This window comes from Equus caballus, chromosome 20 (genome assembly GCF_041296265.1).
Source record: "Equus caballus isolate H_3958 breed thoroughbred chromosome 20, TB-T2T, whole genome shotgun sequence".
Classification (NCBI taxonomy): Eukaryota; Metazoa; Chordata; class Mammalia; order Perissodactyla; family Equidae; genus Equus; species Equus caballus.
In genome coordinates this window covers 24,563,874-24,590,849 of record NC_091703.1, presented here as the reverse complement: position 1 = coordinate 24,590,849, position 26,976 = coordinate 24,563,874, and the positions used below count along the sequence as shown (strand labels likewise).

Sequence of the window (26,976 nt, the reverse complement as noted above, 5' to 3'; positions counted from 1 at the left end):
CTCAATAATTATGATGAAACTTCACAGTTTTGATTAAGAGATAAAGTGCTTCAAATTCCATAGCTCTTTCTGGTATAGGTAAGTGGCCACAGTTTACAGATTCTCAGTATGCTGGCTCTACTTGTACTTTTTGCTTCCTCCTACTCAAGCTAGCCTGTGAAATATGAGTAAGAAGGGCTTAGTCATAGGAATAAATTTGTCTGTCTCTGTTTTGATTAAAATTGTGTTTTATCAGTAGAAAAATTACTTATGAGAAGTTTACAACTGTTCAGTTAGAAACACTGTTTCAGAATGACTGCTACAGGAATAAGAAACCAGATTTGATCTAACCGGGGGAAATCGCAGAAAGCATCATCCCGGAGATGGCACTAATGTTGGGTTTTGAAAGATGGGCAGAATTTCATCAGGCAGAGAAGAGAAAGAAGGACATTCCTGGGGAAGGGAACAGCTGGGCCAGCTTTAGCACCTTTAGGGCCAAATGTGTAGTTCAGTTGGCTGGAGTATAGGGTATGTTCATTCAAGTAGTACAATATAAGCCCGCAAAGGTATATTGCAAGGAGGGCTTTGAAATCTGTTCTAAGAATTAAGACCTAATCCAGAATGGTATTGTGTGTCAGGTGTAGTATTAGGCACTTTGTGTGAATTATTACCCTCATATGGACCCTACGAGGCAGTAATGGGGAGTCAGTGCCGGAGAGTCATTTTCTTACCACCAAATGTATCAACCCGCCTGGCCCTGTGCCTACACATTCTTCCTTGCCTCCGGTTACAGGTTAAAGTGGATGTACTGACCTGTTCCTATGGCTAGACCCTCCCCTCACACACTGGATCCCATCTCCTCACACTTACTTAAGAACTTCATTCCTGCAATTCTCTCTCTCCAATATCATCAATTTTGTCCTTGCCTATTTTTTTTTTTAAGATTTTATTTTTCCTTTTTCTCCCAAAGCCCCCTGGTACATAGTTGTATATTTTTAGTTGTGGGTCCTTCTAGTTGTGGCATGTAGGATGCCACCACAGCATGGCTTGATGAGCGGTGCCATGTCTACGCCCACGATCCGAATGGGTGCATCCCTGGGCCGCCAAAGTGGAGCGCATGAACTTAACCACTCGCCCATGGGGCTGGCCCCCTGTCCTTGCCTATTAGCCTGCATGCATGCACACGTGCACACACACAGACACACACACATGCTCTAGTTTTCATGTAAGTCCTTACTAGACCTTGCATCCCCCTTAAGTTGTGTTCTCATTTCTCAAAACCTTTAAACAGCTAACCCCCTGGAAACAGGTGTCCACACTCAGTGCCTCTGTTCCTTCACCTCCCATTCTCTCGTAGTTGAGCTTCTGACCCTACCACTCCACTAACACTGCTCCGTCAAGGTCCCCAGTGTTCTCCATCATTCTAAATTCAGTGGTTGCTTTTCTATTGTCATCATGCTCAAACTCTCAGCAGTATACAGCACAGTGGCCCCATCTCTCCTCAACATATGCTGTTTTCTTGTTGTCTGGGAAGCAGTTCTCTCTGTATTAGTTTTCTATTTGCTGCTGTAACAAAGTACCACAAACTTAGTAGCTGTTTTAAGATTTAATGTAAGATTTATTAAGATTTAATTAAGACTTGAGATTTATTATTTATTTAATATAAGATTTATTAAGATTTAATATAAATCGATTATCTCACAGTTTTGTAGGACAAGAAGTCCAACACAGGTCTCATAGCTAAAACTATGGTGTCAGCAGGGCTGTGTTTCTTTCCGGAAGCTCTAGAGGAGAATCTGTTTCCTTGCTTTTTCCAGCATTTAGAAGGCCCTCTTTGTCCATTTTCAAAGCCTGGCATCTCTGGACATTTTTCTGTAGTCATATCTCCCTCTTCTTTTAAGGACCCTTATGATATGTTGGGCCCATGCAGATAACCCAGGATAATCTCCCTATTTTAAAATCAGCTGGGGGCTGGCCTGATGGCATAGTGGTTAAGTTTGCCTGCTCCACTTTAGTGGCCCAGGATTCACAGGTCCGGATGCCGGGTGCAGACCTAGCACTGCTCATCAAGCCACGTTGTGGCAGCATCCTACATAAAATAGAGGAAGATTGGCACAGATGTTAGCTCAGTGATAATCTTCCTCAAGCAAAAACAAGAGGAAGATTGGTAACAGACGTTAGCTCAGGGCCAATCTTCCTCACACACACAAATAAAGTCAGCTGATTAGCGACCTTAATTTCATTTGCAACTTGAACTCCCCTTTCTCATATAGCCTAACTTATTCATAGATCCTGGACATTAGGATGTGGGCATCTTTGGGAGCCATTATTCTGTCTACCACACTCTCCTGATTTTTATTCTGATCACACTGAGTACTTCTCAGTCTCCTCTACTGACTCATCCTCTGCTAGACTTCTGAATGTTGATATGATCTTGGACTTAATCCTAAGCTGTCTTTATCTACATGCTTTTCCTAAATGATCACTTCTAAACCCGCAGCTCTAAATGCCGTTTTAACTCAGATGACTCCAAAAAAGACACCTCCAGCTTTGACCTCATCCCTGAGCTCCAACTCTGATATCCAACTGCCTACTGAGTATTTCAACATGGACTGCTAGTAGGCATTACAAGCATGCAGCCTAAACAGAACTCTTAATGCCCAGCCCCAATTCATCCTCAGACCTGTTCCTCCTCCAGCCTTCCCCACCTCTGTAAGAGGCACCACATCCACTCAATTGAACAAAACCTGGTAGTCACTCTGAGTCTTCTCTTTCCTTAAATACCCATATCTAAACCATTAATCCTGTTGCCTCTATGCCAAAACACCTTCAGAATCCATCCACACTGGCTCCACCTGAGTGCAAGTCACAGTCACCTTCTGCCTGAATGACTGGCCTCCCTGTTTCCGCCCTTGCCTTCTACAGTCCATACTGCTTACAGCACCCAGTGTAATCTTCTAAAAATCCAAATCAATTCACATTATTCCCCTGCTTGAAACTTTCCAGCAAGCTTCCTATCACACTTAAGAATGTGCATACCTTTGATCCAGCAATTCTGCATCCAAGACTGTATGCTAAGATCTTATTGACGTGTCAAAAGATATAGTTATAAGAATGTTCACTCACAGCAATTTACAAGAAAAACTGGAAACAATTTAAACATTAGAAATAATTTTGATATCTTAAAACTGCTACTATTGAAGAAACTAAAATAATAAGAGAATATTTCGGATATAAAGCAAAAAGATAGGTTAAACACATTACATCTAGTATGACCAATTATGAAAAAATATATCTGCATAAATTACTATTTGTTACCTGTGAAGGGAGCTGAGCTGGGGGCTTCCTGGGCTGTAACTCCATCTAGGGACTTAGATGATGCTACCTTTACATTTTTTCAGGCTCAAATTATTGTGACCATAGGATATGGTATAGAATATCAGGGCCACTCTTGCCCATGTGTCTTGGTAAGACCAACTCCTAGTGATTTTTTGAAGAAGATCCTGCCCTGCACAGGCATTCTCCCAGTTCCCCTATGAGCAGAAGCGTCACTTGTTGAGATGCAAGTCATTTTCCATTCTTCCCCCAAGAAGATAGAATGCTATTCTGGGAAGAGTTGGAACCCTGCAGGCTCTCTTGTTATCAGAAACTGAATACATGTGCAATACAAATACTGTTAAAAATTTATTTGGGCAAAACCAATAAGAACTGATAAGCATAGGTTTGAACATAATAAACTGTTAGTTTATGTAAGTGAAAGGACAACGGACTATAAATCTTGTGACTATGTAACCCAGAAATCTATAGATGCTTTGGGCCTTTTACGAAAACTTCTAAGTCTTTTGGACAAGACCTGTAGAGACAATATAGCAAAATTGTTAAGAGAGAAGGCAATGGGGTTCAGGTCCGGGGCTTGAACACACAATTAAGTGACTTTGGGTGAGTTATGGAACCTCTTTATGCTTTAGTTTCCTCAAATGGAGATAATATTGGTAGTAGCTATATTCTTATTGCCTTTTCTTGCCCAATTTCCTTGGCTTGAACCTCCAGGTAGAAGTGGCAAGAGCAGACATACTTGTCCTTTTCCTGTTCTTGGGGGGAAGGCATCCAATCTTTCACTATAAAGTATGATGTTAACTGTGGGGTTTTCTTAGATTCCCTTTTGCAGGTTGGGAGCATTCCCTTGTAAGTTCTCTGAGTGTTTTTATCATGAAAGGGCGTTGGACTTTGTTAAATGCCTTTTTTGCATTAATTGAGAAGATCATGCATTTTTTCCCCCTTTGTTCTATTAATGTGATGTATTTCGTTAATGGCTTTTCAAATATTGAAACAGCCTTACATGAACCCCACTTGATCGTGGTGTATAATTCTTTTTTATATTGCTAAATCGTGTTTTCTAATATTTTGTTAAAGATTTTTATATCTATATTCATAAGGCATATTAGTCTCTAGTTTTCCTTTTCTTGTGATGTCTTTGTCTGGTATTTGCATCAGGGTAATACTGGCCTCATAGAATGAGTTGGGAAGTGTTCCCTCTTCTTCTGTTTGTTGGAAGAATTTGTGAGGTATTGGTGTTGATGCTTCTTTAAACATTTGGTCAAATTCACCAGTGAAGCCGTCTGGGCCTGAACTAATCTTTGTGGGAAACATTTTGATTACTAATTTAATATCGTTATTTGTTTTGGGTCTGCTCAGATATTCTGTTTCTTCTTGAGTCAGTTTTGTTAATTTGTGTCTTTGTACAAATTTCTGCGTTTCACCTGGGTTATCTAATTTGTTGATGTACAATCGTTTATAGTATTTCCTTATATCCTCATTATTTTTGTAAGATCAGTAGTAATGTCCCCTTTTCATTCCTGATTTTAGTAAGTTCAGTCTCTCTTTTTTTCTTGGTCCATCTAGCTGAAAGTTTGTAAATTTTGTTCATCGTTTCAAAGAGCCAACTTTTATTTTCATTGATTTTTCTCTCATTTTTCTATTCTCAATTTCATTTATTTCTGCTCTAATTTTTAAATTATGTCCTTCCTTCTGCTTACTTTGGGTTTAGTTTGCTCTTCTGTTTCTAGTTTCTTAAGGTGGAAGGTTAGGTTTTTTATTTGAGATCTTTTTTAATATAGGCAAGTACAGGTATAAATTTCCTTTTACCACTTTTAGCTGTATTCCATAAGTTTCAACATGTTATGTTTTTGTTGGTTTCAAAGTATTTTCTCATTTCTCTTGTGATTTCTGTCTTAAACCATTTGTATTTAGAATGATGTTGTTTAATTTCTATGTATTTGTGAATTTCCCAGCTTTCTTCTCATATTGATATCTAATTTCATTTCATTGTGGTCAGAGAATGTACTTTGTCTGACTACGATCCTTTTAAATTTATTGCAACTTGTTTTATGGCCTAACATATGGTCTATACTGGAGAATATTCCACATATACTTAAAAGAATGTGTATTCTGTTATTGGGTGGAGTGTTCTGTATATGTCTGTTAGGTCTGGTTGGTTTATAGTATTGTTTAAAACTTCTGCTTCCTTCTTTATACTTTAGTTGTTCTATCTTCTCGTCTTCCTTTTAGGCGTACTTTTACAAATAATTGTAATTATTCTGTATAAATTATTTTGTATCCTGTTTTTTATCTGTTAATATTATAATAGATATTAGTCATATTATGTCAGATTCTATATATACCTAATTTTAAAGCATGTTTACATTATATATTAACTTATATGATTTATTTAGCCATTTCTCTGTTGTTAGAATTTAGGCTGTTATAGTTTTATTTTTGCCATTGAAAACTATGGTCTTCGTGCATAAGAGCTCCCCCCCCCCTTTTTTTTTTTTGAGTTCTTTCCATAAGATAGCTGAATTACTGGCAAAATCTTATGACTAATTAGAGCTTTTACTCATGTCTAACACCTCATACACCTCAGTATAAAGGTGGGCTTCACATGGACTGATAGCCTAAATGAGAGAGGTAAGACTATAAAAGTAAGAAAAGAAATGTAGGAGAATATCTTTGTGACCTAGAGATGGGATGGCACTTCTTGATTCTTTAACTGACACTTCAAAAGTAGCTCGTAGGGCAAAAATTTTTTAAAAATTAAAAACTGATGAATATGATTTTATCAACTAAAAATTTCTGCTAAATGGACACCATGGACAAAGTTAAAAGATATATGATAATTTGGGCGATTATTCTATGATCTTTACAACCAACAAGGGAATATTATCTAGCATATAGGAGGAAGGAACACAAATTGACAAGGAAAAGACAGGAAACTCACCATAAAAATGACGAAAGGACATGAGCTAGCATTTTACACAAGAAGAATCCCAAAAGGCTAATAAGCATATGAAGAATAGCTCAAACTCACTAATGATCAGAAAACTGCAAAATAAAGCCATAAAGTATCACTTTACATTTTTTCCGCTGGTAAAAGTTAGGAACTAGGATGATGCCAAATGTTGTCAGAGATACAGGGATATAGAAATCCTTATGCCTGTAGGGGGAGTGTGGCCGGTGCAGCCATTCTGCAAAGTAATTTGACAGTGCTTAGTCAGAGGAGAGTTATGAACCCACTGTGATCCATCAGTCCCACTTCTGTTTATATCCCAAAGAAATCCTGTTGTGACAGAATCTGGGAGTCCACCACTGGGACAGTGAATAGGTAAAATGTGGTGGACATGCACCATGGAATACTAAACTGCAGTTAGAAGTGGACTATATGTACACATGGCAACATGGAAGAATCTTAAAATATAGTATTGAGTGAAAAAGGAAAAAAAAAGACTAGAGACCCACTACCATTTATATAAATGCACACACACAATATAATACAGATTTTTCATGAACATTCAAATCGTAGCTGTAGGGGAGGAAAGGGAAATAAGAGAGGGAAATAGAGATAAGCAAAATGAATGAATGAATGCATGAGGAGCTTTGCCTGCACCAAATATAATGTATCATGAACTGAAAATTATGACTAACACAGTCCTCTTCACTTGAGATCCTAAATGAATGAATGAGTCCATAATCCATTCATCCACTCTTTAATATGTATTGCATTACCATCCGTTATTTGGAATGGACCAATTTTTCTCTTGCCTCTTAGTATAAAAGCCTGACTTTTTTCCCTCATACCTTACCAGCTCAGGGCATTCTTAGTCTTAGATCAGACTTTTCTCGTTTGAGGCAAAAAATAGCATCTCATTATTTTAAATTGTGTTTGTCTCTCAAATGTAATGCTAATATTTTCCAAATGTGTTTGCCAGTTTTCCAATTTGATGTTAGAACTCTTTCATTTTACATTTGTATCCATGCAAATTTTCCATTGGAATTGTTTCCATTGCTGTTGGACTTCAGAATCCTCCCTTTGATATTCTATTGTATCATACTTCTTGATGACTTGGTTGCTTTTCCTTGTGTTTTTAACCAATTAGAATACTTAGCTAACCAATTGCCACAGCACCATTTGTTAGATAGCCTTTCCTTTCCCATCGATTTATGGTCCTTCCTTTGGAATATAGTAAACAGTTATTTAATTAGGACCCTCTTCTTGACTGTCCTTATGCCAATAACCAATGATTTAATTATCATAGTTTTCTAATATGTTTTTGTTCTAATTCTTTCTCTTTATTCTTCCTTATCAAAAGATTGTAAGGAATTCCATTTGTTTGTTCTTCTGGATAAATATTGTTATAACCCAAATGACCTATTTCAGATTCTGAGGTCAAAAGAAGGATACCACATTCTCACTACTTTACAGAGGCAGGGATTTTGCAGATGTTACATTCTTCTTTTGCATATGTGCAATTTATTTTTGTACAAGGGGTGTAGAGACCTTTATAGTACTCGCTTTGGAACAATAGTTAAGAGATGCAGATTCTTTCTTGTTTCTGCTTTTCTTGAGAGAGAAATTCTGAAGAAGAAAAATCCTTAAGAGTGGGTACCAGTGCAGAAGTTTTCTGAGAGTCTTCCATAATACCGTTGTACTTTCTAACTAGTATTTGCTAATCTATAGGTTTGTTTGTCTAATATCAAGCTTTCTTTTTAACTCTACTCATTCTTTGAAGGTAAAACAGCTATCATAATAATGCTCTTATTTATTAAATGCCTTCTCTGTACCAGACATAGTGCTAGACACTTTAGGATCTATCATCTCGTTTAATCCCACAGCAACTCTATGAAGTATAGGTATCTTAATCCTATTTTACAGATCAGGAAAGCGAAGCTCAGGATACTGCTAATAAGCAGTAGAGTCAGGACTGCTATCCAGATGTTTCCGAAATCAGCATTCTTTCCATTTCGTGACACTGTTTTCTAGCAATCATATAACCTGGAAATAGTAATAATATGTATCTTTGTTATACCACTGCATTTTCAAGAACATAGTTAAATAATAAGGGCATTCTTTGCGTGTTCCTGATTTTATTAAGAAAGCCATTTGTGTTTCACTATTAAATAAGCTAACTATTATGAAGAAAAAAATTATTATGAAAAAAATTATTATGAAAAATTATTAAAATTATTATGAAAAAAATTATTATAAAAAATATTTTTATTAAATTCTTAAGCAATATTTAAAAGATATAAAAAATAATAGAGTGAACACCCGTGTACCAGCACTGAGCTTACGACGTAAAACATTAACAATGAAAGATCTTTATGTACCTTTCCTTGATCATAGGACATATCTCTCCATCCCCCAGAGGGAATCCTGCTTCTGAATTTGGGGTTTCAGGAAAACTATTCTTAGTTACTTTATTAGTTAGATCCACAAAAGGAAAGCAGATGGCACCCTCAAATAAGGATAATTTGAGGAGGGTGTATTCACAAAAGGATTTTTTTGTGTGTGTGAGAAAGTTCACCCTAAGCTAACGTCTGTTGCCAATCCTCCTCTTTTTTTTTTCTTTTGCTTGAGGAAGATTAGCCCTGAGCTGACATGTGTGCCGATCTTCCTTTACTTTGTATGTGGGACGCCTCCACAGCATGGCTGATGAGTGGAGTAGGTCTGCACCCAGATCCAAACCTACAAAACCTGGGCTGCTGAAGCAGAGCGCATAGAACTTTAGCGACTTGGCCATGGGGCTGGCCCCACAAAAGGACTTTTTATAGGGTGTGGATGTGGGAAAAACACAGGGGCAGATGGAGTAACCTGGAGTTAATAGCAACCAAGTTATCCATCTTTAGGCCCAAAGGGATGAAGAGGGAAGCAGTTTCCATAATCTAAAAGAGAGTCATGAAGAACCAGCCTCCCTGAGTGGAGCTGTGACTTCTGTCAGTGCCCAGAACACGGCTAGGTTAAAGTGACCTTACAGGGAAAGAGCCAGACAACAAACAACCCAACCTCATGGAATTATCGTGTCATCTTGCCCCGGAGCTTCCTACTAGCCAAACTCACCTAGAAGGCGGAAGGTATGGGAGCCCTTTGTTGTAGTCTATATGACTCCACCTCCTGAAGAAGGCAGCAGGTGGACAAGAGTGGAGAAAGGGAGAAAAGAGTGGGTCTGTCGGGTCCAATGGACACTATCTGCTACAATCATGTTTCTAGTTTTTAAAGTGCTCTTTTAAAAACTAAGAAGAAATGTTATTTTTAGCTTATGTTGAGATAATCCTATATTTCAGTTTCCCAACTTAAAGTGCCAAGTCTTGGCAGGAGCAGTGCCTAGGTTGAGAGAGGGGGCTGTGCAGCCCCTTCTGGAGCTTATATCTTGTAGGGGAGACAGACCACAAGCAAACAATATGGCATATGCCCAGTGATGATAAGGGCAAGGAAGAAAAATAACAAGGGGTGGAGGGCTGGAGAGGGGTAGCACTGTTGTGGGCTGGAGACTAATATTTTAGATAGAGTGGTCAGAAAGCCTCTCTGATAAGGTGACATCTGAGTCCCCAGTGATGCCAGGGAGCCAGTAGTGCTGATACCAGGGAGAGCTTTCCAGGGACATCAATGAGTCATCAGTTTGTCAGGGGCAGAGAAGGAGAACATAAGTACAGACACATGAGGGTGAGGCTAGGGAAGTGAGAAAGAAAAACGGACTTTGGGGGAGGTAATTCTTTAAGTTTTCAACTTTTTATTTATTATAGTCTGTCACTATGACCTTGAAAATCGAAGTTTGACAGCGTATATAAATCTTTGTTCACAACTACTGGGGAAAATTCTAAAATGTACCATTTCTTGTTTTATGGGTAATTTTTACCTCAGTTTCTTCCATAAGCAGTTGTCTTACAGAGCATAATTAATATTCACTTTAAAAGTGCAGGTCAAACTTTTTTTTATATACTTTGAAGAAAGGAGGAAAAAGCTTGGCTTTGAGGTCAGGGCGGTGATGCTGTTTCCACAGAGACTGCTTTGGTCTAGGATCTCATTTGCTTTCATTTAGCAATTAATAAAATTGCTGGCATTTATTAGGATTAACGGTCCTTGGAGATATCTAGTGTTAAAGATAAAAGCACAGAAGAAAGGAGAAATCAAGTAACTCACCCAAGATCACCCAGCTATTCAGTGTTAAGTGGGAGAGTGAGAGTTCCAAACAAGGCGATCCATCTCCTGAGCCCATGACCAGGACAAGTTTGCTGATGGCCTCCCAAAACTACAGTCAGAGCTCTCAGATATGACCCTGCCTCCCTCCAATTGATCCTTCCTGTGTGTCTCACAGCATCTTTCTAAAATTAAGTTCTGCTTGGAATACTCCCTTGTTATAGCAGTTAGGTATTGTTTTCGGCTGTTATAACAGAAAACACAGATAAAAGTGGCCCGATCATATAGGGGGTTCTTTTTCTTACAGCACAAGAAGTTGGAAAGCAGGCAGCCCTGGGCATTATGGGTGTTCCGTGGTTTTTCAAGGAGCCAAGTTCCTTTTGTCTTCCTGCTCTGTCATCCTTAGCATCTGGCTCTTTTTCTCAGGATCTCAAGATGGCTCCTACTCCTCCAGGCATGACAACTAGGTTCCAAATAAAAGAGAGGAAAGATAAAGGGAAAACAATGTGGGTCCCTTGGGCTTGTCCCTCTTTGTCAGGAAAATACAACTGTTCCTGTAAGTCCCGTTGGTAGACTTCTCGTCACACCTCACTGACCAGAACTATATATACTGAACGTAGAGCTATGTCTGTGGCCACTCATAATTGCAAGGGGGCCTGGGAAATTGTGATCTTTAGATGGGCATATCACCACTCCTAAAAAAAAATTAGGATGCTAATAGTAAGGAGAAAGGAAAGAATAGATAGATTTTGTGCAGGCCACCAGCAGAGTCTGTCACAATTGCTTGAAACTCTTCCTTGACCCCTCATTGTCACAAGATAAAATACAAACTCCTCTTTAGCGTGTATTTAGGGTCCTTTGTGACCTACTCTGGGCTGTCTATGCTGTCTGGCTCAAGCACAGTTTTTCTTTATCATAAATTACCAGTCACTTTGTGAATATCAAGCTCCCCCATGCCCCAGTGTCTTTGCACATGCTGTTCTCTCATCCCTTTTGCTTCACATCAGCATACTCTTTTGTCTGCCCCAAACACTTCATCTTTCAAGTCTAGCTGGAGGATTACTTCCTATATGAAATCTGCTTTGATCTATAAGTAGCCAGATTAGGTGCCCCTTCCTATACACTCCCATAGCACCTTGAACTCATCTCTGTCAATCACTGATTTCATTGTATTAACGACACTGTGTGTGTCTGTGTCCCTGACACAACTGAGATCTCGTGAGTTCCTTAAGTGTAATATGGGTAAAGAAATGAATTGATGTTGGTCTCAAGCTCTCGTCTCAGCAGATATTGCTTGACACAAATGAGCTTTGCCTTTTGTTTTGATTTTCCTTTGATTTTTAGTACTCTGTGTACCTGAGCCATGCATTTCTATTTTACTGATGCTTTTTCAAAGTCACTTTTGTTGTTAATCCAGATTTGTTCCCCTTTGGTTCTAGTTGTTGAAATGGATGAAGGAAATGGACTACTGCTTCTAGAACTGAATCCTCCTAACCCCTGGGATTCAGAGCCCAGGTCTCCTGAAGATTTGGCCTATGGGGAGGTACAGGTAAGGGAACATTAAAATTGGAATATTATTAAAACTATAAATAAAACTAAGATGTCCATTTATATATATATTTACATCCTGTATTACCTTGAATACTCTTTGAAGTGGTGAGTTAGCACATAAAATAAAATTATTCTGAACTGTTGAGTGAATGTTTTAGGAAGCCCTAGAACTTGGCAGGGATTTCAAGGAAATATATCCAGAAAGAAAACCACAAACCAGAAACAAAACCTTTAAAGGAGATCCCAAAGGAGAGTCAGCGAAACTCCTGGAGGAAACTCAGACTTTATCCTTGACACCAGATCATGGTCAGATAAAATGGCCGGTTGCGTATTTCTGCACATTGCCCTAAAATCTTTTACAAAACTTCTTGTGCATTTTTACTAGCTTTAGAAGAGAGTTTCCTCCAGAACAAACACTTTGGTAGTTTGGGAGGGGCAAGCAATCAAAAATTTATTTTTCTGGAATATTTGGGAAGCTTGTAAAAACGGGCAGTTACTATTTGGGGAAACAACTTATTATACTATCCAGAATAAGTCTAATAAAATGGAATTGGATTCCTCAGCCTCTCCTCACTCTCTTTGTTGGCTTTTCACATTGGAGTTTCTGTTACCTCTCTCTGCTTCTTGGTGGACTCCTTTTTCCTGTGGATGTGCCAGGCCATGGAAAGGGAGTGAGGAATTGATTTGCAGTCCTCCCGTCTGTGCCTGTCTCTGAGTCATTGTTTATAGCCATTCTCAGAGAACCTTGACATCCTCAGAGAGTTAGCAGGTAATTTAGAAGAGAAAGCCTTGCAAGTCTGTGTAGCCAGGCTGCATGGCTATGCCAACCCACCAAACTCAACAGGAATCATTCGTTCATAGACTATTCACAGACACTCTGGCATTTAAATCCTCCAGTGTCTGTCATAATATCTCTAACTGCCCTTCCTTGTAAATTATGCTTTGAAGGACTGGTCACAAAAGATTTTCTGCAGTGCAAACTGTATGTAAGTATCTAGGAGCTAATATAAATAGAGGAAATCAAGGTAAATCAATTGGCTTGACACCTAAAACCAACCCTGAGAATTTCTGTTCTAATAAAGTAGTGACCTGTTCTGGGAGTTGTATTCTCTCTAAAGACTCCTGCTGTGTCTCACTTGGGTCCTATTTGCCTGAGCGTGCTTGGGAGCAAGGTTCTCCAACGTGACCTGTCGGCTAAGCAGCCCAAACATTTCAGTTCATTGCTGCTGGCCAGGAATGATTTGATAATCTGAATCTGGCTTTTTTCTGACAGGTAACATACCTCACTCATGCCTGCATGGACCTCAAGCTGGGAGACAAGAGAATGGTGTTTGACCCTTGGTTAACTGGTCCTGCTTTTGCCCGAGGCTGGTGGTTGCTACATGAGCCTCCCTCTGATTGGCTGGAGAGGCTGTGCCGGGCAGACCTAATTTACATCAGTCACATGCACTCAGACCACTTGAGGTAATGACGTCTAAGCGCTAAACTCATAAGAAAATCCTGCAGTAAAGATATAACATGTTTTCAGGTTGTTTTGCAATCATTGCTGACTTTGAGGTAGGGTTTGTTGGAATGATAAAAAGAGGACTATTTTAGATCTTTAGAGGACTGATTTAGACAAATGCTTGCAATTGCATAGCGTAATTTTAAAAGTGCTTCCACACTTTACACCATTGGGAATGAGGAAGGGGCTATTGTGGGGTGGAGGACAGGGTTAATAATCCTACCGTCTCACTTCCCACTCTCAGGCCGCTTGGTAAAGTCTAGGTTTAAGGATCATCAAAGTTGACTTCCTTTTTCAGTTCAACGTTTATAGCAGGCATCAGCACGCATTTTGTATAAAAAGGCCAGAGTGTAAATATTTTAGGCTTTATAAGCCATGGGGTTGAAGTTGCAACTACTCCGCTGTTGCAGCACAAAAGCAGCCACAGACAGTCCTGACTGAGCCTGTGTTCCAACAAAACCTTATTTATGGACAATGACGTGAATATCGTGTAATTTTCATCGGTTTGATTTCCTCTTCAACCATTTTAAAAGGTACAAACTATTCTTGGCTTGCAGCAACAGGTCACTGGGGTTTGCCATCTCCTGATTTATAGCACCCCGACAATGCTGCGCTCCCAACTTGTTAACCCTGAGTCAAGCTCATCCAACACTTCACTGAAGCCAGGGCAATGTGAAACTGATGATGGGAACTGAGTCGTCCCTAAGCCAGGCAGTCAAGAAGGCAGGAGACAGCGGAACTTTCACCACAAAACCACACACATTTGCGAATGAACAGTTAAGGGAAGAGGGAGGGTCATGTTCCCAATCCCCGGTTTAGTTACAGGGTCATGTTTGTTTATCCTTGTTCAGAAGTTTGTATCACTACTGCTGGGCTGCCAACATAAACACATAGCAATGCCCACAATGTTCTAAAAAGAGGCAAGTTCAACCAACTTTTTTCCCTGTGACCTTACATGACAGAGTTCACATGTAGGACATACTTTGATAGAAATGTTCCATGGTTAGGGGAAATACGTTATCTGCTGGTTGTCTGGCCTCTTGATTCTCTATTTTAAAGCATATGGGGTCTAAGGGTGAGTATGTTCTCATACATCTTTTTAAAGGAAACAGTTTAAAAACTTAAGTGATAAACTGCTTTAGTAGCAAATTACTTGTAACACACTTCTAAACTGACCACAAATCACTGGGGTATTGTGGTGCTGTGATGAAAAATCTACCTGTCTAGGGGCTGGCCTGGTCGCGCAGCAGTTAAGTCTGCACGTTCCACTTCAGTAGCCTGGTGTTCACCAGTTCAGATCCCAGGTGCAGACTTATGCACCGCTGGTCAAGCCATGCTGTGGCAGGCGTCCCACATGTAAAGTAGAGGAAGATGGGCATGGCCGTTAGCTCAGGGTCAGTCTTCCTCAGCAAAAAGAGGAGGTTTGGCAGCAGATGTTAGCTCAGGGCTAATCTTTCTCAAAAAACAAAAAACAAAAAACTACTTGTCTGATTGCATGATACCTTTGTCCCACACAAATTTCTGGAACTAAGCTTCTACAACTCCAGGGTTATGACAGCCCTGGGTTCAGGCATTATGTAATAACAGTAATGTGTGGTGGTAAATTTATATAGCTTATTCACATAAATGAGGTGATTGCTTTATAATGCCTGTTACAAGATGCAATTGACTAAAATCCTAAAGAGAAACATCCCATGGAAATACACTGAATTTTAGGCAGGATAAGATCTTTTCATGTCATTTAGTCCAGTTATTTCCCAACCATTATCCTGGAGCTAATTTAGTTTTGGTTGCAGGGGTGGGCAAAGTGGTCAGGCATGGAAACACCAGTTCTCAACCATAATATCACAACGCATTGGATGAGTAGTGTATTACCAATAGCTTATTACTGAAAAGTTACCAAAGCTTGTAATTTTCACTCCTTTGAGTCTATTTCCTTGATAAACCCTTACTTTTTGACTCTTGCCTAGTCAACCTATAAACGTCAGGGTCATTTGTCCCCATTCCTCTTGTCTGACCTTCATTTACTGAATAAAAACCTCCTTGATTCACAAAAATAAGGAAAAGGTCAATGTGCTTTAGAGAAAATCTTTAGCCAAAAAAAAGTGATTTCATTATGTCAATATAGTGAGTATTGTAACAGATGATGTTATTAATAGATGCCAGTGAGAACTGTCAACAATTAAAAAATCACGAAGCCATAAACATCTATTTTAGAGTCATTTATCCTAACTCTCAAAGTCCTTTAAAATAGAAAATTTAGGTGCTGAATCCAGAGATTGAAGGCATATTCAAAGACGCCATTTTTTGAGTCCTTTGTTTTTAGAGAAGAAATGCTGATTTTTTGCCCCTGTGTTCTACTTATTTGGATAGCTTTTAATGTAATGCTGGAACTTGAATATTAGCACATTTAGTAAGTGCTGATATACAGATTTTGTTTATATTTTTCTTATGATTAAATATCTTATCTCACCTGACATTTACTCTATGTACAAGTCTGATTCTTAAACCAGTTGGTACATTCTTTAATGTTGAGACAGAGGAAGCACTAGGTTTAGAATCAGAAAACCTGAATTTGAATGCCAATTTACTATTTGTTAGCTGTATATATCCGAATGCATTTCCTCCTTTATAAAAGCAAAAAACTCAGAGGTTTTTTTTTCTGAGAATCAAATAAAATAACGTGTGAAAGTGCCTAGCACCATGTTTGAAATATAATGTAAACATTTATATCTAGCTGTTTATTTGTTTATTATTCATCTTTCTGCCTCACCTCACAGTGGTATATAATCCTTTTGTATAATGAATGCTCAATAGATGAAAGTTGGCTTGATCTATGTAGATATGCAAAAACACACAGGCAGTTAACTGTGTACTGAGTCAGGATTACTGCAAATGTTGAATGTAGTTTGTGTCTACACTAAACTCTACCGTCTTGCCTAACTGGTAACTGATTCTCCTTAAAGACAAAGAATTCATCCTGTATACTGAAGTGTGCCTGTCAACCTATGAAAGGTGCAAAACTGTCCTCAGTGGTGGGTAACCCACAGGTTCTCCTCGTCCTACGATCCAGGCCTTTCTCTTACTAGAAGGTGCTGCTTGAAGAATGAAAAAAAGTGAAGGTCATGGAGATCTTCACCTACAAGAAGCTTCTTCAGCATGACTTTTTCACTCTGTACCTTCTGTTAGAATTACCCCCACTCAAAGCAGCATCAATGTGGAAGATGGAATTTGCACACCTGGTTGACACACATACCGTCATATGTGATATGTTCTAACAATAAGGAGCAATCTTCTAGGAAATTCCCCTCCCCTTTACAGTCAGCCTTGAGGCAAAAGCTCCTCTTGTGGACTCTGGGGAGAGTCTGGTTTTTCAGTTCCTTGCTTCTTGATCAACATCTTTGTGTAAGGAGCAAATTGTCTCTTATACTAGATGGTCTTATTTTTTCACCTTTCAACCTGTTCGTCCTTCTAATCCTAGTTACCCCACTCTGAAGAAGCTTGCTGGGAGAAGACCAGATGTTCCCATTTATGTTGGAAACACAGAAAGACCTGTATTTTGGAATCTGAATCAGAGCGGTGTCCAGTTGACTAATATCAAAGTAGTGCCATTTGGAATATGGCAGCAGGTCAGATATCTATGTTTTTTTGCGCTTTCCAGTTATACTTTCAGGGGAAATTTTAGATGAGGTACTTGCTTTAAGATTAGATAGTAATTGCTTTAAGAAAACTGGCCTTGGAACTGGCCCAGTGGCGCAGTGGTTCAGTGCACACATTCCACTTTGGTGGCCCGGGATTCGCTGGTTCGGATCCCGGGAGCAGACATGGCACCTCTGACAAAAAGCCATGCTGTGGTAGGCATCCCACGTATAAAGTAGAGGAAGATGGGCATGGATGTTAGCTCAGGGCCAGTCTTACTTAGCAAAAAGAGGAGGATTCGCAGCAGATGTTAGCTCAGGGCTAATATTCCTAAAAAAAAGAAGAAACACTGGCCTATTTTGTCTGTACATAATACTGTGTAAATACAATGTTTAAGCTATACTAAAAGATGATTTTGCTTTCTATTTACCAATGATATAACTCCATAGTATAGGATAATAAGTCCAGTTCTGAATAAAAGGGATTTCTTTCCAGAAGAAGTGGCAACTTCCTCAAATATTGAATTAAAAGCCAAACTGACATACATAGATTTTGGTTTTATTGTTAAATTCCAGGTAGACAAAAATCTTCGATTCATGATCTTGATGGATGGCGTTCATCCTGAGATGGACACTTGCATTATTGTGGAGTACAAAGGTACTTTCTTATCTTCATCAACAATGAAAAATAAAAATACTCTTGGTAGGAAGGATAATAATAGCTATCCAAAATTTCATCCTACATTCATCTTCTTTTCCTTAGGATATAGTATATTCTATCCTTGTCTTCAAAAAATAGGCTATCGTTCAGATAATCTTTCCAGAGAACAAATTACCAGTAAGATAGTTTATGTAGTGACAGGTTCAAAGTTTCTTTTTCATAAGGCAACAGATATTCTGTATTTCACCAATAGCAGTTTCTTCAAAACTGACTTTGTTGAATAAGTGTCTTACTTTCATCTTGAAATATTATTTTGTAATATAATCATAAACTTCTTCCTTTCATTTGAGAAGGTGGCTTTACTGCCCCAATAATCGTTGAATGGAATTTGCAAAAGGTTGAGAGATTTGTCTTGATCCAGTCAGTCTTTTCCCTGCATCCTTTGGGCTCAGCATCTGGAGAGAGTTGGCCGAGGAAAGTAGTCTGTCTATGATCCTGGAGTGGAATCAAGCTAATTGTCCTCATGGGACATCTTGAACCCACCGAATCAAACAGGATGAATTCATTCACTTGAAAATTCAAAATATGCCTTTAAAGATTTTAGGTTTTGAAATCTTGCTCTCTCTTTTCCCTTGGACATAAGCAATTCTTTTATAATCAAATGAGTCAGATTATACAGACATCCATGGAAGACTTTGTTGGCTTGGGAATACAAACTACGGTGTTCAAGATTTCACTTTGAGTACTCATGCCACGTTGTTTTTCCACAGGTCATAAGATACTCAATACAGTGGACTGCACCAGACCCAATGGGGGAAGGCTGCCTGGGAAGGTTGCTCTCATGATGAGTGATTTTGCTGGAGGAGCATCAGGCTTTCCGATGACTTTCAGTGGTGGAAAATTTACAGGTAATCTTTTCTATCAGGGTGCTACTAAGGAGAGGCATGGCACTTTGCTAATGCTGTGAGAATAAATACAAAGATCATTAAGACGTGGTCCCTCCCTAGAGGAAGCTTATTGGGAAACCAGGCTTGCAAGCTGCAGATATACAGACTAGTGTTTCCAGCTCAAAATACGATCATGGAGCATGAAAGAAACACTAAGGAGATTAAGGAGCATCTCAGGAATAGTCAAGAAAAAGAATCATTTGGATCCATGGTATAGACCATAGAGCAGAACAGGAAAGGTCTCACATCGGTAATTCAGGCTTAAATGCTCTTGGAATGTAGTTCAGAATAGGGTATGTGCAACTTGATATAGGCACATCCCCCTGGCCCCATGGAATGCCTATACAGGGGAAGGACACAACCAGAGCAAGCCCCTCTAAAGTGTGGAGTTACCAGGGGAAATGGGGAGTTGTTGGTCAAAGAGTACAAATTTCTAGTTATTGGATAAATAAGTTCTGGGGACCCAACATACGTTAGGATGACTAGAGTTCACAATACTATATTATGTACTTGAAAGCTGCTCAGAAAGTAGATCTTAAATGTTCTCACCATAAAAAATAAAGGTAATTAGGTGAGGTGACGGAAGTGTTAGCTAACTTTATTGTGGTAATCATTTACCAATATATATGTGTATCAAATCATCACATTGTATTCCTTAAACTTATGCAATATTGTAAGTCGATTATATCTCAAAGCTAGTAAAAAGCGTGGCGTCTAAGGCAGGATCTCTTCTGATCTGGGTCTTAGGGTGGTGCTGGGTTTGGCTTGGAAGAAAGTGTGTAAGTGGTATATTTTGTTCATTTTAGTATCCTCAATATTAGCATTGTAAGTGCTCAGTATAGGGCCACTAAATAAATTAATATGTTTGACGAACAGTCTCTAACAATGTGGCAGAAAATGGCCTAATTGCAGGATGAAAAAAGCCTCTCTCTTGCCTTCCATTCCTCTGCAGTCTAGATTCATTGCCTCCCAGAGTGTGGAACCACATGAGAGAGAGAGGAAAGGTGCTGTCTTTAAGGAGTTAACAGTGTTCTTGGGGAGGCAAAATATACCTATTAAAGAGTAGCTAGCGTGATTCCCATTCTTCTGTGAGTGTGTGTATGCATGTGGGAGTGCATGCACACACGTTTTAAAAGTCCTAGAACATACCAAAATGTTAATAGTGGTTTATGTCTAGGTTATAGATAACTTTAATTTTTTTCTGTATCCTTGTCTGTGCTTATCAAATTTCCATAGCAATAATAGTAGGAATAGCTCCCTGACATGGTGCCCTCATGCTCTGGGCCCTGTCTAATTCCTCTAACCTCCTTGACTGCCTGTCTCCCCATTACTTGCTATATATTAGCCCACACTGGCCTGCTTTTTGTTCCTCAGACCCAAAACACCAAGTGCGTCCCTGTCCTGGGTTTTGTGTTTTCTGTTTCCACTGCCTGGAGTGCTACTGCCCCTGATCTCTATGTGGTCAGCAATTTCTCTTCATCTGTGTCTACGTTTGTGTCTATGACTCAAATGTCATCTTCACTAACCAGGCTGTGTGATAACACCCCTCCATCCCACCTCACCTCATCCCAGCCACTCTCTGTTGCATGGCCCTGTTTTACTTTCTTCCTAGCTCATCACTCTGAAATGACCTTTGTTTACTTGTTCATTATTTGCTTCTTTCTCTCCAATGAACGTTCCAGGAGAGCAGATTCCTGCTTTATCATGTTCTCCACTGTATTCTCAGTGCCTAGAACTATGTCTGGCACAGAGTAGGGGCTTAATAAATATGGATCAAATGAATGAATGAGCAAATGAACAGCCTGTGAGGTGGGCGTCATGATTCCACTTTACAGAGGAGGAAACAGACTCAAAGATCGTAAGTGGTGGAGCTGCATTTTGATCCTAAGTCTTAATTGACTCCACTGCTCGTGGTCTTGACCACTGTGCATTGCCAGGGTGTGATGAACATGCTTTCCTTTCATAATCCACTGAAATAACAAAGCCATTTCCATGTTAATAAAGAGTTAATAGTTATAGTGCCCTTAAAATGTGCAGGCACGCAAGGTACAACTATGCATGCTGCCCTGTGTATTCAGCTAGGGTCTGAATGAATTGACACAAACAAGGAGAGGGTTCATTGTCTTTGGCTGGTTTGGTAACATTTTTCCAGTAACCAAATGAAATTTGCAAAATAAAGCTGGGGGCAAAACCTTCCACTAACGGCACAGGGCTTTGCTCTATTTCTGGGTTAGTCGTCTATCAATTTTATCTCCTGAAAGAGTTCCAAGCTATTAGAACCTTTGTTTTTCTGTGATTTCTGACCAGAGGAGACTCTAATCCAAACCCTGTCATTCCAGAGGAGTGGAAAGCCCAATTCATTAAAACAGAAAGGAGGAAGCTTCTGAACTACAAGGCTCGGCTGGTGAAGGACCTACAACCGCGAATTTATTGCCCCTTTGCTGGATATTTCGTGGAATCCCACCCATCAGACAAGTATGGCTGGACATTTTGTACATCATTTTTATACATGAGTTAATGTGTGCTGGGATGAGTTATTTATCTGTGTAACAGCATGAAATGAAAATGAATGATTAGTAGGAGTCTGGCGTTTATTTAATAATCCGCCTGAGAACAGAGAGCATGAATAAAAACCATGCTTGGCAGCTAGAATGAATTCAGATGGATTTTCTCTGAAAGGATCCTGGAAAGGATGAAGGCAACTGATATGTGTTCAGTATATGCTAGGAACTGGACTGGGGCTTTTAACCAAGTCGTCTAAATTAACCTTCCCAGTGACACTGTGAGGCAGGTTTCATTATGCTTTTGCAGTTTAGGGAATCTGAAACTCAGAGAGACGAAGTGACTTGCCCAAAGTCACTCAATTGGAAACACTGGATTTGAGAAGTGAATCCTGGTACGACTAGCTCCAAGGCTCTTTTCTCTACACCATACTGCATCTCAGAGTAGAGAATTGCATCATTATCAAATGCAAGTTATTTTCTCATTTTGGGGTACCTGAGATGATTTATCTCGCAGCAATATAACTTCTAGGTTTTGTTTTTCCAGTATATTTTTGAAGGTCCGTGAATTTTCTTTGAGAATGTTATTTAAATGTTGGGTTTTCATTTTAATGGTCAAATGAATGACAATCTTAAAACTGGGTATTGCATAAGATTTCCTAAATGTGAGTATTCACATTTGCGCTTCTTTTTGTGGTTACTTTGATACCAAGTAATCATTTAATGAGTTAACAGTTAACTTTTAATAAAATGTTTCTCAAACAGGAGTATCTCTTCTAGGGGAAGTTGGAATTTAAGAAACATTTTTTAGTTCATCTTAAGCTCTGTCCTCAGATCCGATTGTCCTATTGGGGACTTTACTCTTGCCAGGTGCCTGAGCCAGGCAAGTGTTTTTTCTTTTCTCTCAAGATGTAGACTTTGTGATAAAAAGGAAAACTTCCCAAATTTCCTATGAATTACTAAAGCCAAACTCAATATTTGCAACATTATTAGAGTCTTTGGAGATTTTGATTGGACCTGCTAGGGCCAACTTGTCCAATATGCTGGCTACCAGCCACATGTGACAATGGAGCACTTGAAATGTGGCTAGGGCAACTGAGGACCTGAGTTTTTAATTTTAAGTAATGCAAATTTTAAGACTGAACCAGCATAAAATATTTTCTGTTAAACACAAGTTCATTACTTCAGTCAGACTACGTTGCACTTTACCCAATGCATTGTGTAAGAAAGTATTGTTATTGTGGTATGCATGTTGGATGCATGTGTCATTTCTAGTATTACACATAAACACATTAATGATTTAATTGGTATCAATGGATTGATTCGGTTTGGATTATTTTTTCTTTGCACTGATATATTGTTGCAATGTGTTTAGCTGGGTATTTTATGTAGGCAGCTTATGTTACAATGATACCAATGCTAATTATAATTGGAAATCAGATTGAAATACTTATTGTGTTATGGTTCAATTAATTTTCTAGCTTAAGAAAAATGCAGATAAATTTTTGCATTAAAATGAAAGCATCTATTGGTGCAAAGTTTAGTGCAGATGCAAAAACTAGTACTGCAATGCAAATAGTAAAGAGAAAAGAAAGTGGAAGAGAAAGTCTGTTGCAAATTTCATGATGAATGGCAATTACAATTTGCATCAATAGAGGAAAAAGAACTGTTATGTAAGAAAAGTTTCAAAATAATGCAAACAATGTCCCCAAACATTATCTCATTTTACCCTCACCACAGTCCTGTGGGGAAGCTGCTATTACTGCACCCGTTTTCAGATGAGAAAACAAACTCGCTGTCACGATTCAGTAGCTCTGGGTGGCTCTCAAGCCTGCGTCCTTGAAAATAGCTCCCACTGTGGGAATGGTGGGCAGAATGTACATTTCAAGGACAGGAGATACATTTTCAGTAAATACATAGGCAATCTGCTAGGAAGTTTCTTCTCAACAGCCAATGAAGAATTGATGAAATTAGTCACCAGAAATGAGAATTAAGTATCTAAAACCATTTTTTATCGGTTTGCAACTGGCCAGTTATGAAAGAGCTTGCATAATTGCATAAAAAAGGAAACCATTTTAAGATAGAGAGATGGTAAAAGTTATGGGTCTTTTGTTAGAAAATTATAAGGAAAAGAGTGGGAAAGATATTTTACAAAAAGTGAAAGCTTCAGTTAAGCCACCAATTGCTGTAGAATCCAAATGTTTCTAACAATATAAAAGATCACTTGATAAAAATTTATCAATAAATAGAATTTGAAAAATTGCAAGTATTTTTCTTTAGCATTAGATCAGTGGTTCTCAAACAGGGAGATTTTGTCTCCCAGGGTGCATTTTGCAGTGTCTAGAGACATTTTTTAGGTATCGCAACTGGGGGGTGCTACTGGCATCTAGTGGAGAGAGGACAGTATTCTGCTAAATATCCTGTAATGAACAGGACACCTCCAACAACAAGGAATTATCCAGCTCAAAATGCCAACAGTGCCATTGTTGAGAAACCTTGCTTTAAATGAATCGTGTACATAAGAAAAAAAAGAAATAGAAATATTTTATGAAATGAGTAGAACACTGGTACCAAAATCTGACAAAAATTCACAAAACCCCTACAGAACAATTTTCTGAATATCTAAATACTACCAAACTATATACAACATTAATAACATATCAAGAATAAGTGGGGTTTATTACATGAATGTAAATGTTTTTCATTATGAAATTTGATTAATTTGGTGTATTAATTGATCTAAGAAGAAAGAGCATGTGATCTCTGTAGATTTTTAAAGTTTTAAATTTTGAAAATTTTAACTCATGTTGACCAAAACAAACTTCTAAAATTGGACATTAGATGGCTATTTCCTTAATATGACTCTACATATAATCGTGAGTGTGTGTCTATATATGTGTATGGAAGAGGGCAGAGTCAGCCATGAGAAGCATTCTAAGTCAAAAATATTTTACTTGAAATAATCCAATAAGATAACATCAATGGATTAGACATATAAAATAATAAAGAAGGCAAAACTATCATTATTTGCAGATGATGTGATTGTATATCTAGAAAATGTAAAATAATCAACTGAAAAACTCTTCCAAACCATTGAAACAACTACTACTTAGAAGATGTAATTACAGAAAAGACTGCTTCTCCAATCGCAATTAAAAAAGAGAAAATATCTAGGAATAAACTTAACCAGAGATGTGCAAGTCTTATACAAAGAAAACTTTAACATGTCACTGAATGACACAGAAGAAAACCCATGCTAATGAAAAGACATCCTATGTTTTTGGACTAAATAACCAAATGATATAATTTATACTAAATTAATTTACAAAGTTAATGTGATTCCAATAAAAATAATACGTGTTTTTCAGAAGTAGACAAGTTGATCTGAAATTGGGGGGAAAAACAAGAATATTTAGTAAGCCTCTGATTAAGAAGTACAAGAATGGGGAGAGTACTCTACCAGATAGTAAAATGTATTATAAAGTCTATAATTAAAACTCGGTGGCACTATTAAATAAATAGCCAATGGTACAGAATAAAAGATACAGAAACAAATTCATATTAATCTATGGATTTATTATCTGCTATGGCAGGCATTTCAAATCAGTGGTGGTAGAGATGAACTATTTATTAATTAGTACTGAGCAAATAGATTCAAAGGATTTCTGAATTTACGAAGAAATATTGCCAATTCGTGTCCTAAAAATTCATAAGTATTTGGGTAAGGATTTTTGAATCTTCTACATCTGACAAAGAGTAAATTTCAGCTAAATAGGAAAAACTTAGTTTTTATCATGATAGATGATGTTCCCTTCGGCTGTGTTAGATTTTAAAAATCCAGATATATTGGAATTTTAAAACAAGAAGTTTGTATTTTCCCTAATACTTCTTTCCAATGCCTGATACATTTGAAAACATTTGTACTAAGTTTTCTGAAGCAGTCTCTAGGAAAAGTATCCTGGATACAATTCTTGAAATTGTTCAATTTCTACATGCAAATGCTATGGGTCATCAGCAAGTTAATGAAGCTACCAAAAGAAGAGAAGGCAATAAACTTGATGATCTTGGGCTCTTTGCCAGTGCTTATTGGTTGAATTGTGGAAGATGTGTACTGTTAGCTCCAATTCAAGGTTTTCTTGAAACAAAAAAAATGCTTGCCAAATATTCAGGAACCAAAGACAAAAATCTGGCACTGATTAATATTTTCTCTGATATTATACTGTGTGTATGAGCAAGCTAAATTTGAAGTTCCAAGTAAACAAAATGCTTATTTTTGACTTAGTTATACAGGTTAAATATTACATTGAAATTGAATCTCTATGTGGAGTCTTTATGTTGAAATTGAATCTTTTTCTAACACAAATCAATGATAATGATTTTACACATTTTCCAGTGTGAACCAATATGCAGATTTTATTTGTAATTGGGAATGTTATTTAAAATAGCTGCAAAAATTACACACCAGATTTGAAGAATACTTTGTTAATATTGATAATTTAGGGTTGCTTTTCAATATATGCAGTACTCTTTTGAATTCAATGTTAATATTAATGAGTTGATCCAAGAGTTACTGAATTTACTAAATTTAAACAGGTGCAGTTTTAAAACTGATATATTTTTGCTTCAAAGTAAAATTATCATCTGAAAAAGATGAACCAGTTTTGTCAATGTGAATATTATATGAAAATGTATTGTTGGTAACTCTATTCATTTATTGGCAAACTTGTAAGTATCTTTGAAACAACTTGAGCAAGTGAAACTACTCTTTCACTTGTCAGTTTTATGAAATCTAAATAATGATAAAGTATATTTTGATGAAAATTTAGTATCTGAATTGAGATATACTCGAAGCTTAAAATATGCACTGGCTTTCAAAGATGTAGCACACAAATATAAAATATCTCATTAATAATTTTAAAACTTGATTAGATATTAAAATGATAATATATTGGCTAGATTTGGTTATAATAGAAATTAATCCATTAAATTTATTCCACCTCTTATCTTCTACTTCTTTTATGTGGCTACTAGAATATTTAAAATTACACATGTGATTCACATTGTATTTCCGGTGGACAGTCCTTTTCTAGAGAGTTTAATAATTTTGAGTATCACAGACCTACCAATAAAGCGAAACCTTGGCTCTATCGAACTCCCAGGGACTTGATCATTTTGGATAAAGAAACCATGCTAAAAGGAACATTTTCTGAATAGCTAAAGTTTATCTTTCTATGCACCAACATTTTATAATACTTTTTAGTAGAAAGTATTTCTCAAATGTAGACCATCCTTCCTTGACTTCTCAAAAAGAATATTAAAACATAATTTATTTTTTCTTGGTATCTCAGGATCATCATTTCAAAGTTTTAGATTCTGTCGTGGTAGTGTGATGTATCTAGGGGGCCACTGAAGTATGTCATAGCAAATATACTACTATCTAATGACCTATTTGCTCCTGCACTAAATGGACTCAGGCAGTAAAGTATTATGTCTACTCATACATTTTCTTCTTCTTTTTTATTGAATTTTTTATTGAAGTATAGTTAACATACAATATTTTTCTAGTTTCAGGTGTGTATAATAGTGATTCAATATTTATATACATTACAAAATGGTCACCATGGTAAGTCTAATTACCATCTGTCACCATACGAAGTTTTTACAGTGTTATTGACTATATTTCCTATGCTATGCGTTACAACCCCATGACTTATTTTATAACTG

The 26,976-nt window shown here is 37.8% G+C and overlaps 1 protein-coding gene across 18 annotated transcripts in view; it reads left to right on the top strand.

Annotated features, from left to right (window-relative positions):
- CMAH (cytidine monophospho-N-acetylneuraminic acid hydroxylase) overlaps positions 1-26,976 on the top strand; it is a 351,661-nt gene that overhangs the window by 280,015 nt on the left and 44,670 nt on the right. For all 18 annotated transcript variants that reach the window (XM_070244995.1, XM_070244986.1, XM_070244988.1 and 15 more), the window contains 6 exons: positions 11,890-11,999; positions 13,275-13,465; positions 16,987-17,134; positions 17,720-17,801; positions 18,575-18,712; positions 21,091-21,226. In XM_070244995.1, coding sequence (XP_070101096.1) covers positions 11,890-11,999; positions 13,275-13,465; positions 16,987-17,134; positions 17,720-17,801; positions 18,575-18,712; positions 21,091-21,226 — 805 coding nt within the window. The remainder of the gene's footprint in view (positions 1-11,889; positions 12,000-13,274; positions 13,466-16,986; positions 17,135-17,719; positions 17,802-18,574; positions 18,713-21,090; positions 21,227-26,976) is intronic.